The sequence below is a fragment of the Piliocolobus tephrosceles genome, chromosome 21 (assembly GCF_002776525.5).
Source record: "Piliocolobus tephrosceles isolate RC106 chromosome 21, ASM277652v3, whole genome shotgun sequence".
NCBI classification, from domain to species: domain Eukaryota; kingdom Metazoa; phylum Chordata; class Mammalia; order Primates; family Cercopithecidae; genus Piliocolobus; species Piliocolobus tephrosceles.
This window is the reverse complement of record NC_045454.1, coordinates 39,043,039-39,054,061: the sequence shown is the minus strand read 5'-3', so window position 1 is coordinate 39,054,061 and position 11,023 is coordinate 39,043,039. Positions and strand designations below refer to the sequence as shown.

The following is an 11,023-nucleotide window of genomic DNA, read 5'->3' as shown; positions in this document are numbered from 1 at the left end:
AAAAAAAAAAAAATAAATAAATAAATAAGTAAATAAATAAATAAATAAAATGCTTAGAGCAGTGTGCCTGGCCCCATAGCGCATACTGCCTGGGCATTCATTGTTATTATTATCTTTGAAGAGGTCCAGGACCCTAACGTTGTGGGGGTCTGGTTGCGTCCTCTTGCCCCACCCCCCCCGTTGGGATTATTCATTTCTGATCTCTGCAGGATGGAGATCTTCTCGCCTCTCTGTCAATGATGATGACAATGAGCTGGGCCACGTCACCCTGTCCCTAGCGAAAGGTTATCACTTCGTTGGGGACATGAGAAAGGTCGGGTTGCTGGGGCCGTGCCTGTCTCCCCTCTGCTGGAGAAGATAAGGGAGGCACTCGGCTTTCTTCAGGCAGAGTGTAGGGGAGCCACGATATATAAATGGGGGGCCAAGAGGCAGCGGAGACACTGGCCCATTCGCACATCCGAGGCATCTCTGTCCAGCATGGCCAGGTACACGCTGCTGCTGCTCCTGGCGGCGTGGGTGCTGACCGGGGAGCTATGGCCGGGGACTGAGGCCCGGGCAGCGCCTTATGGAGTGAAGCTTTGCGGGCGAGAATTCATCCGAGCAGTCATCTTCACCTGCGGGGGATCCCGGTGGAGGCGATCGGACATCCTGGCCCACGAGACTGTGGGTGAGGCTGGGGAGAGAGTGGATGTAGGAGAGGAACGGGTGGCTGGATGGGTCGCAGGAGCTAAGGACAGAGATGAGAGGAGGTTACTGGAGGAGGAGGGTCCTTGCCCTGCCACATTCAGCCGGGGACACCTGCCCAGCCTTGAAACAAGGGCTCAGGAGTTAGCAGAGCTGCAGAGCTGGGATGGGGGGTTGCAAGCCATCCCTGGGGGCTGGAAGTCCGAGGACAGGTTACTCTTTTCTGAGCAGCTGCTATGTGTCCTGTGCAAAGCAAAGCTGCTGCTTGTATGCTCTAGAGGTGGGGGCGGGGAGAGCGCCATTCACAAAGACAACACCAAAGTGGTTTCCAACCCTTTCCAGCAGGTAATGTGAAGGGTGTGATATACACATAGCTGGATTTTGTCACCTAATGCGTGACCTCTCTCCAGCAAGCTGGTTTCTCCTCCCGTCTCTGAGTGTCTTTTTTTTTGAGATGTGGTCTCACTCCATTGCCCAGGCTTGAAGGCAGTGGCCCAGTCACTGCTCACTGCAGCCTCGACCTCCTAGGCTCAAGTGATCCTCCCGCCTCAGCCTCCAGAGTAGTTGAGACCACAGGCACCTGACACCACGCCTGGCTAGTTTTAATTTTTTTTTTTTTTTTTTGTAGAAACAGGGTCTCACTATGTTGCCTAGGCTGGTCTCGAACTCCTGGGCTCAAGTGATCCTCCTGCTTCGGCCTCCCTAAGTGCTGAGATTAGAGTCTCTGAGTGGCTTTATCTTCAAATGGGAGACACAGTTCCTGAACCTTGCAGGATTAAGTGGTGTGATTAAGTCAAAAGAGATTAGGGCAGAGTCTAAGCAGGGCAGCGGCACAGTCTGGGATCTATCAGGAGAGTCGGAGGGAACAGAAGACCTAGCTTCATGAGAGGCAGAGGCCTGGGAAATAGATAGTCATGTTGGTGAGAAGAAGGATAGGTATGAGCGTGGACCTAGAAGACACACCACTTGGATTCAGATAGTAACTCTACAACGTAATAGTTGTGTGTTCGTGTACTAATCTTTTTTTTTTTTTTTTTTGAGACAGAGTCTCGCTCTGTCACCCAGGCTGGAGTGCAGCAGCGTGATCTCCGCTCACTGCAAACTCCGCCTCCTGGGTTCAGGCCATTCTCCTGCCTCAGCCTCCTGAGTAGCTGGGACTGCAACCACGCCCGGCTAATTTTTTGTACTTTTTTTAGTAGAGATGGGGTTTCACCATGTTAGCCAGGAAGGTCTCGATTTCCTGACCTCATGATCCATCCGCCCTGGCCTCCCAAAGTGCTGGGATTACAGGCGTGAGCCACTGTGCCCGGCTTTTTTTTTTTTTTTTTTTTTTTTTTGAGACAGAGTCTCATTCTGTAACCTCCATCTCCTGGGTTCAAGTGATTCTCGTGCCTCAGCCTCCCAAGTAGCTGGGATTACAGGTGTATGCCACCATACCCCGCTAATCTTTTTATTTTTAATAGAGACAGGGTTTCACCATGTTGGCCAGGCTGGTCTCAAACTCCTGACCTCAGGTGATCCACCCACCTCAGCCTCCCAAAGTGCTGGGATTACAGACATGAGCCACCACGCCTGGCCGTGCAAATTCTTTACTGAGTCCTGCCTCGGTGGTCTCCTCTGGAAAATAGGGGTGATAACTGCACCCACCTCAACTGGTTGTCATTGAGAATAAAGAAGTTAACCTGCTAAAGCACTTAAACATTGTTTGACACACAGTAAGTGATCAATAAATTATTATTATTATTATTATTATTATTATTATTATTATTTTAGAGACAGGATCTTGCCCTGTTGCCCAGGCTGGAGTGCAGTGGTATGATCACAGCTCACTGCAGCCTCAGCCTCTTGTGTTCAAGCAATTCTCCTGCCTCAGCCTCCTGAGTAGCTGGGACTACAGGCTTGTGCCACCATCTATAACTTATGCCACCATGTCTAACTTATTATTATTTGTAGAAACAGGGTAGTGCTGTGTTGCCCAGGCTGTTCTTGAACTCCTGGTTCTAGTGATCCTCCTGCATGGGCTCCTGGAAGTTCTGGGATTACAGGTATGAGCCACCATGCCTGAACTAAATAATCATTTTTGAGTGCTCATTATGTCCCAGACATTGTTCTAAGTTTTTTTTTTTTTTTAATGGATATTAACTCCTCTACTCCCTATAAAACGAGAAGGTTGGAGTAATTATTTTTTTCCACTTTGCAGAAAAGAACATTGAGGCTCCAATAAGTAAATTTACTTGCTCACGATTACAGCTTGGAGGGGCTGGATTCATGCTCAGTCAGCCCAGCTCCCAAATGTACCAGGTCCTCAATTAATAATAAAGAGTAAGGGAAAATAAATGACAGGGCTGGCTGTGGTGGCTCACTCCCGTAATCCCAGCACTTTGGGTGGCTGAGGTGGGCAGATCACTTGAGGCCAGGAGTTTGAGACCAGCCTGGCCAATATGGTGAACCCTGTCTCTACTAAAAATACAAAAATCAGCCATGCCTGGTGGCAGACCCCTGTAATCCCAGCTACTCTCCCACCTACTCTGGCAGAGCCAGAATTTGAACCCAGGACCGGGTGGAATCAAAACTCTGAACTATGTCTGTGAACTATGTCTATAACTGTTGTCACAAGATCAGAGCTAGACCGTCCAGGAGCCAGGACTGTGGGTGCAGCGGCAGCTGAGCCCTGAGCACTAACTCTGTTCATCTTTTGCAGGAGATACTTTCCCAGATGCAGATGCTGATGGAGACAGTCTGGCAGGCGAGCTGGATGAGGCCATGGGGTCCACCAAGCGGCTGGCCCTGACCAAGTCACCCCAGGCCTTTTATGGGGGGCGACCCAGCTGGCAAGGAACCCCCCGGATTCTTCGGGGCAGCCGAGATGTCCTCGCTGGCCTTTCCAGCAGCTGCTGCAAATGGGGGTGTAGCAAAAGTGAAATCAGTAGCCTTTGTTAGTTCGAGGGCTGGGCAGCTGTGGGCATCAGTACCAGTGCCCCAGTCCTGCCATCCACTTAACCAGTGTCTGGCTGGGCATCTGTCTTTTGAGCCTCACACATTCATTCATTCGTCTGCAAGTCACAGAGTCCAGGCACTATGGGCTCAGGCACAGTCCCCCGACACTACCTATCCAACTTTGCCTTTTGACCAGCCTATCATGACCCTGTCCCCTGAGCAAGCTGTGCCCCTGCCTGGACAAGTGGGGACCCCTGATCCTGACCTCTGACCTCTCCCCAACCCTAACTATGCGTTTGCCTGGCCTACACACTCCACTGCCACAACTGGGTCCCTATTCTACCCAGACAGGCCACACAGAGACCCCTGCCCCCTGCCCAGTCCAAACTGTGGCCAGCTCAAATTAAGCCTCTGTCTTAGTCCAGCCCTTGCACGCAAGCTTCCTTTTCCCTGCTTTCCATCCCCTCTCTTCCAACTCCCCTGCTAGAGTTCCAAGGCTGTGGACCCCAGAGAAGGTGGCAGGTGGCCCCCGTAGGAGAGCTCTGGGCTCATTAGAATCTTCCCAAACTCCAATAATAAAAATTCCAAGACTGGCAGAGAGTGTGTGTGTGTGTGTGTGCGCGCGGTTGTTGGGCGTAGGACAGGTTTCAGGGATGCGCGGTAAGCGGTACCCTCCCTCGGAGGCCCCCACCCCCAGACGCCCCAGGCCGCCTCCCTACTCCCCCTCAGCAGCCCCAGCGGGGACTTTCCGTCGCGGGGAAGGGGCGGGGACCCGGAGCGAAAGGTGCGGAGGCGGCCTGCAGGGGTGGTTCGGCTTCCCGTTGCCGCCTTGGTCGCTGTACCCAGAGCTGGGAGCCGAGCAGCGCAGCCGCGCGCGCCCGGCAGGGCTGGGCCGGACTCGGGACGCGCGAGAGGGGCCATGCGGGGAGGCAGGGGCGTCCCTTTCTGGCCGTGGCCGCTGCCCAAGCTGGCGCTGCTGCCTCTGCTGTGGGTGCTTTTCCAGCGGACGCGTCCCCAGGGTGAGTGCTGGAGGGAGCTCGTGTCCCGGGTGCTGCCGCTGCTCTCCCCGCGAAGGCGCCAATGCTCCAGGATAAGCCACGCGTTTGCGGAGCGAAAGGCAGAGAGGTGCAGGCGCCACTTGGCTCCTCCCGGGGCAGGGACCCGGCGACACTGGGGAATGGGCGGCAGCAAGGTCGAACCGGAGCCCCGGGGCGGGGTGAGGGAGCTCTCCAGGTGGTTAACAGGATGTGGCGAGCACAGGGAAAGGGGGGTTTGCGCGGAGCCTGGGGAGGCTTCCTGCTGCTCATTTCCCTAAGCCCCCCACCTTGCAATTGTCAGAAGTCCAAGTTCTGGGGTGTGCAGGCGGAAGTGGGGGATTCGACCCCATTTCCTGAGACCCTCTGACTCCCTCTCCAGGCAGCGCCGGGCCACTGCAGTGCTACGGAGTTGGACCCTTAGGCGACTTGAACTGCTCGTGGGAGCCACTTGGGGACGTAGGAGCCCCCTCCGAGTTACATTTCCAGAGCCAAAAGTAGTGAGTACAGGGAGGTGACGTGGGGAAACAGGCTTTGGAGGTGGCTGCTCAAGTCCCAGACTGCCATGGTTGAAAGATTCTAGGAGTCAAGCCTGGCCAACATGGTGAAACCCTGTCTATACTAAAAACACAAAAAAAATTACCCGGGGGCGGTGGCGCGCGCCTGTAGTCCCCGATACTCAGGAGGCTGAGGCAGGAGAGTCGCTTGACCCCGGGAGGCGGAGGTTGCAGTGAGCCCAGATCTCGCCACTGCACTCCAGCCTGGGGAACAGAGTGAGACTGTCTCAAAAAAAAAAAAAAAAAAAAAAAAAGATAAGAAAAAAGAAAAGTCCCAGGAGTCTGCCCCCCTCCCCCAATACTCCTCCACTCCAAAGCCCTTCAGTTCTAGCTTCCCTCGTTTCTCTGCTGTGTCACCCTGGGCAAATCACTTTCCCTCTTTGAGTCTCCTTTACATTTCTCTGTTAAATAGCAATCATAGGGCCAGGAGAGGTGGCTTGCACCTGTTATCCCAGCATTTTGGGAGGCTGAGGCAGGAGGATCGCTTGAGCCCAGGAGTTCAAGAGTTCAGAGTTTTAGAGAGCCCGTCTCCCTCCCTCCCTCCCTCCCTTCCTTCCTTCCTTCCCTCCTCCCTCCTTCCTTCCTTCCTTTTTCTGTTTTTTTTTCTTTTTTTTTGAGATGGAGTTTCGCTCTTGTTGCCCAGGCTGGAGTGCAATGGTGCGATTTTGGCTCACTGCAACCTTCACCTCCTGGATTCAAGCGATTCTGCTGCCTCAGCCTCCTGAGTAACTGGGAGTACAGGCATGCACCACTAGACCTGGCTAATTTTGTATTTTTAGTAGAGATGGGGTTTCACCATGTTGGTCAGGCTGGTCTCGAACTCCTGACCTCGTGATCTGCCCACCTCGGCCTCCCAAAGTGCTGGGATTACAGGCGTGAGCTACCGCGGCAGACATTTTTTTTTTTTTTTTCGAGACGGAGTCTCCCTCTGTCGCCCAGGCTGGAGTGCAGTGGCATGATCTCGGCTCGCTGCAAGCTCCACCTCCCGGGTTCACGCCATTCTCCTGCCTCAGCCTCCTTAGTAGCTGGGACTACAGGCGATCGCCATCACGCCCAGCTGATTTTTTTTTTTTATTTTTTAGTAGAGACGGGGTTTCACTGTGTTAGCCAGGATGGTCTTGATCTCCTGACCTCGTGATCCACCCGCCTCAGCCTCCCAAAGTGCTAGGATTACAGGCGTGAGCCACCGCACCCAGCCCAGCCATTTTTTATTTTTAAAAATTTTTTTGAGACAGAGTCTCATTCTGTCACCCAGGCTAGAGTGCAGTGGCACGATCTTAGCTCACTGCAACCTCTGCCTCTTGGGTTCAAGTGATCCTCCCACCTCAGCCTCCCGAGTTGCTGGGATTACTATAGCTGGTCTTGAACTCCTAACCTCAAGTAATCTACGCACCTCAGCCTCCCAAAGTGCTGGGATTATAGGCGTGAGCCACAGCGCCTGGCCTATTTCCCGTTATTTATATTATAGTTTATGTTTTTTAAGAGAGGGGCTCTCGGCCAGGCGCGGTCGAGCCAGGTTGGCCACTGCACTCCAGCCTGGCAACAGACTGAGACTCTGTCTCAAAAACATAAACATAAAAATAAAAAGGGAAATAATAATAGAACCTGCCTCTGAAGGTTGAGTCTGAGGATTCAAAGAGTTAGGTGCTTGGCAAGGAGAAAATTGCTTCATAATGTGAAGCTGTTTTTTATTGCTGTGTGACATCAGGCAAGTCGCTTAACCTCTCTGAGCATGTTAAAAGATTATTCAGTATGGTGCTGGGGATGCTGCAGTGAAAGAGGTAGACAGAAAGCCCTGCCCACAGTCCAAGGAAGAGACCTGTGTTTCTTCATGATGAATCGTACCTGGAAACTCATAATTTCAAATTGGGCTAAGTGAGGGAAGAGGAAAAGGGCCAATGAAAGATAAGAATGGGAGACAGAGGTCCTGGATATTTTTTTTTCCTTTTTAATAATAATGGTTAAAATACACACAACAGGCCCTGCACGGTAGCTCACGCCTGTAATCCCAGCACTTTGGGAGGCCGAGACAGGCGGATCACCTGAGGTCAGGAGTTGGAGACCAGACTGGCCAACATGGTGAAACCCCATCTCTACTAAAAATACAAAAATTAGCCAGACTTGGTAGCACATGCCTGTAGTCCCAGCTATTCGGGAGTCTGAGGCAGGAGAATTGCTGGAACTCAGGAGGCAGAGGTTGGAGTGAGCTGAGATAACGCCACTGTGCTCCAGCCTGGGCAACAGAATGAGACTCTGTCTAAAAAAAAAAAAAATGACACAACATAAAACTTACGATATTTTTAAAATTTGTTTTGGAAACAGTGTCTTACTCCTGTCACCCAGGCTGAAGTGCAGTGGGGCAGTCAGCTCACTGCAACAACTTCCCAGGCTCAGGTGATCCTCCCACCTCAGCCTCCTAAGTAGCTGGGACTATAGGCATGCACCACCATGCCCAGCTAATTTTTTAAATATATTTTTTAGTAGACACAGGGTTTTACCATGTTGCCCAGGCTGGTCTCGAACTCCTGGGCTCAAGAGATCCACCTCCCTCGTCCTCCCAAAGTGCTGGAATTACAGGCGTGAGTCCCTGTGCCTGGCCAAAATCTACGATCCTAACCATTTTTAAGTGTCCAGTTCAGTGGCATTAAGTACATTCCCATGGTGCTTTCCTGGTTACCATTCACCTCCAGAAGGGGGCCTAGTGTTTTTTTTTTTTTTTGAGATGGAGTTTCGCTCTTGTTGCCCAGGCTGGAGTGCAATGGCTCGATCTCTGCTCGGTGCAACCTCCGCCTCCCGGGTTCCAGCAATTCTCCTGCCTCAGCCTCCCGAGTAGCTGGGATTACAAGCATGTTCTAATCTACACGCACGGCTAATTTTGTATTTTTAGTAGAGACGGGGTTTCTCCATGTTGATAAGGCTGGTCTTGAACTCCCCACCTCAGATGATCCGCCTACCTGGGCCTCCCAAAGTGCTGGGATTACAGGCATGAGCCATTGAGCCCGGCGGGGGGCCTAGTTTTAATTGGTGCAGGGATTGGGGAATCAGAGAAGTTCCCTTTTTTCTATTTTTATTTTAGTTTTATTGATTTATGTATTGATTTTATTTATTTTGGGAAGAGGTCTTGCTCTGTCACCCAGGATAGAGGGCAGTGGTGCGATCATAGCTCACTGCAACCTCAAACTCCTGGCTCGAGCCATTTTCCCTCCTCGGCCTCCCCAGTAATTGGAACACAGGAATGTGCCACTAATTTTTAAAAATTTTTTGTAGTGGTAGCTCACGTCTGTAATCCCAGCACTTTGGGAGGCTGAGGTGGGAGGACGGTTTGAGCCCAGGAGTTGGAGACCAGCCTGGGCAACAGAGTGAGACCGTCTCTATTAAAAAAAAAGAAAGAAAGAAAGAAGAAGAAGAAGACGAGGAAGAGGAGGGAAAAAAGTAAGAATAATTTTAAAAGTAAATAAATAAATACTTTTTTTGGTAGGGACAGAGTCTTGCTCTATTGCCTAAGCTAGTCTGGAACTCCTGGGCTCAAGCGATCCTCCCACCTTGTCCTCCCAAAATTCTGGAATTACAGGTGCCATTATGCCTAGCCTGTAATTTTGTACTCTTTGACCATGATTTTCTTTCCCAGCCTCTGTAGTCACCAGTTTACTCTGCCCCTAGGAGGAGTTCAAATGTTTTAGATTCCATGTATCAATGAAAACATGTGGTGTTTGTCTTTCCGTGTCCTATTTCACATAACATATTGTTCTCCATTTCCATCCACGTTGTTACAAATGACAGGATTTCCTTTTTTTTTTTTTTTTTGAGACAGAATCTCGCTCTGTGCCCAGGCTGGAGTACAGTGGCGCGATCTCAGCTCACTGCAACCTCCGCCTCTCCGGTCCAAGCGATTCTCTTGCCTCAGCCTCCCGAGTAGCTGAGATTACAGGTGCGCATCTCTACATCTGGCTAATTTTTGTGTTTTTATAGAGCCGAGTTTCACCATGTTGGCCAGGCTGATCTCAAACTCTTGATCTCAAGTGATCCACCTGCCTCGGCCTTCCAAAGTGCTGGGATTACAGGCGTGAGCAAGAAAAAAAAAAAGAAAATACATGTGCAGTGTATTTTCTTCTTCTTTTTTTTTTTTTGAGACAGAGTCTCTCTCTGTCACCCAGGCTGGAGTGCAGTGGCCGGATCTCAGCTCACTGCAAGCTCCGCCTCCCGGGTTCACGCCATTCTCCTGCCTTAGCCTCCCGAGTAGCTGGGACTACAGGCGCCAGCCACCTCCCCAGGCTAGTTTTTTTTTTCGTATTTTTTAGTAGAGACGGGGTTTCACCGTGTTAGCCAGGATGGTCTCGATCTCCTGACCTCGTGATCCACCCGTCTCGGCCTCCCAAAGTGCTGGGATTACAGGCTTGAGCCACCACGCCTGGCCTTTTTTTTTTTTTTTTGAGACAAAGTCTCGCTCGTCACTCAGGCTGGAGTGCAATGGCACAATCTCGGCTCACTGCAACCTCCGCCTCCTGGGTTCGAGCGATTCTCCAGCTTTAGCCTCCTGAGTAACTGGGATTACAGGCGTGCACCATCAGGCCTGGCTAATTTTTGTATTTTTAGTAGAGATGGGGTTTCACCATGTTGGTCAGGCTGGTCTCAAACTCCTGACCCGAACTCTGCCCACCTCAGCCTCCCAAACTGCTGGGATTACAGGCGTGAACCACCACACGCAGCCCCACATATTCTTGATCCATACATCTGGTGATGGACACATTCCATATATTGGCTATTGTGAGTAGTGCTGCATTGGGAAGACAGATGTCCGTTGGACAAACTTATTTCATTTCCTTATTATTTTTATTTATTTATTTTTTTGAGACAGAGTCTCGCTCTGTTGCCCAGGCTGGAATGCAGTGGCTCAATCTCGGGTCACTGCAACCTCCATTTCACGGGTTCAAGAGATTCTCCTGCCTCCGAAGTAGCTGGGAGTACAGGCGTCTGCCACGACACATGGCTAATTTTTGTAATTTTAGTAGAGATGGAGTTTCATGATGTTGTCCAGGCTGGTCTCCAACTCCTGGCTTCAAGTGATCCGCCTGCCTCAGCCTCCTGAAGTGCTGGGATTACAGGCGTGAGCCACCGTGCCTGGCCCGTCTTACTATTTGTCAAACACACCAGGCACAGTTTGGCCTCCAGGCCTTTGCATCCTGTGTCTCCTCTTCCTGGAATGCTGTTCTTCTAGCTAGTGCATGGTTTGGTCCTCATCTCCTTCAGGCCTTTATTAAAATGTCTCCTCAGGCTGGGTGTGATGGTCCCCCCTCGCCCTGCCCCCCTCCCCCACCTCACCCCCCCCCACCGCACCTGTAATCCCAACACTGGGAGGCCAAGGGGGGCGGTGGTGGGGATTGCTTGAGGCCAGGAGTTCCAGACCAGTCTGGCCAACAGAGCGAGAACCTCTCTCTCTCTTTTTTTTTTTTTTTTTTTTGAGACAGTCTCACTCTGTTGCCAGGCTGGAGTGCTGGAGTGCAGTGGTGTGATCTCGGCTCACTGCAACCTCCGACTCCCTGGTTCAAGCGATTCTCCTGCCTCAGCCTCCCGAGTAGCTGGGATTACAGGCATGCGCCACCACGCCCAGCTGAATTTTGTATTTTTAGTAAAGATGGGGTTTCACCATGTTGGCCAGGATGGTCTCGATCTCTTGACCTCGTGATACGCCTGCCTCAGCCTCCCAAAGTGCTGGGATTACAGGCGTGAGCCACTGCACCTGGCCTCTCTCTCTCTTTCTATGTATATGGTGTTTTTGTTGCTGTTTTTGAGACAGGGTCTTACCTTGTCACC

General features: G+C 51.4%; 2 protein-coding genes across 2 annotated transcripts in view; both read left to right on the top strand.

Annotated features, from left to right (window-relative positions):
* The first annotated feature begins 425 nt into the window (after positions 1–425).
* On the top strand, positions 426–4,213 carry RLN3 (relaxin 3). The gene is made up of 2 exons (XM_023188748.2): positions 426–667; positions 3,386–4,213. The coding sequence occupies exons 1-2, from the start codon at positions 478–480 to the stop codon at positions 3,622–3,624; spliced, it is 429 nt and encodes a 142-aa protein (XP_023044516.1). The 5' UTR covers positions 426–477; the 3' UTR covers positions 3,625–4,213.
* Positions 4,214–4,401: 188 nt separating this feature from the next.
* Positions 4,402–11,023, top strand: part of IL27RA (interleukin 27 receptor subunit alpha) — a 16,899-nt gene continuing 10,277 nt past the window's right edge. The window contains exons 1-2 of the mRNA XM_023188725.2: positions 4,402–4,640; positions 5,038–5,155. Coding sequence (XP_023044493.1) covers positions 4,541–4,640; positions 5,038–5,155 — 218 coding nt within the window. The 5' untranslated portion in view covers positions 4,402–4,540. The remainder of the gene's footprint in view (positions 4,641–5,037; positions 5,156–11,023) is intronic.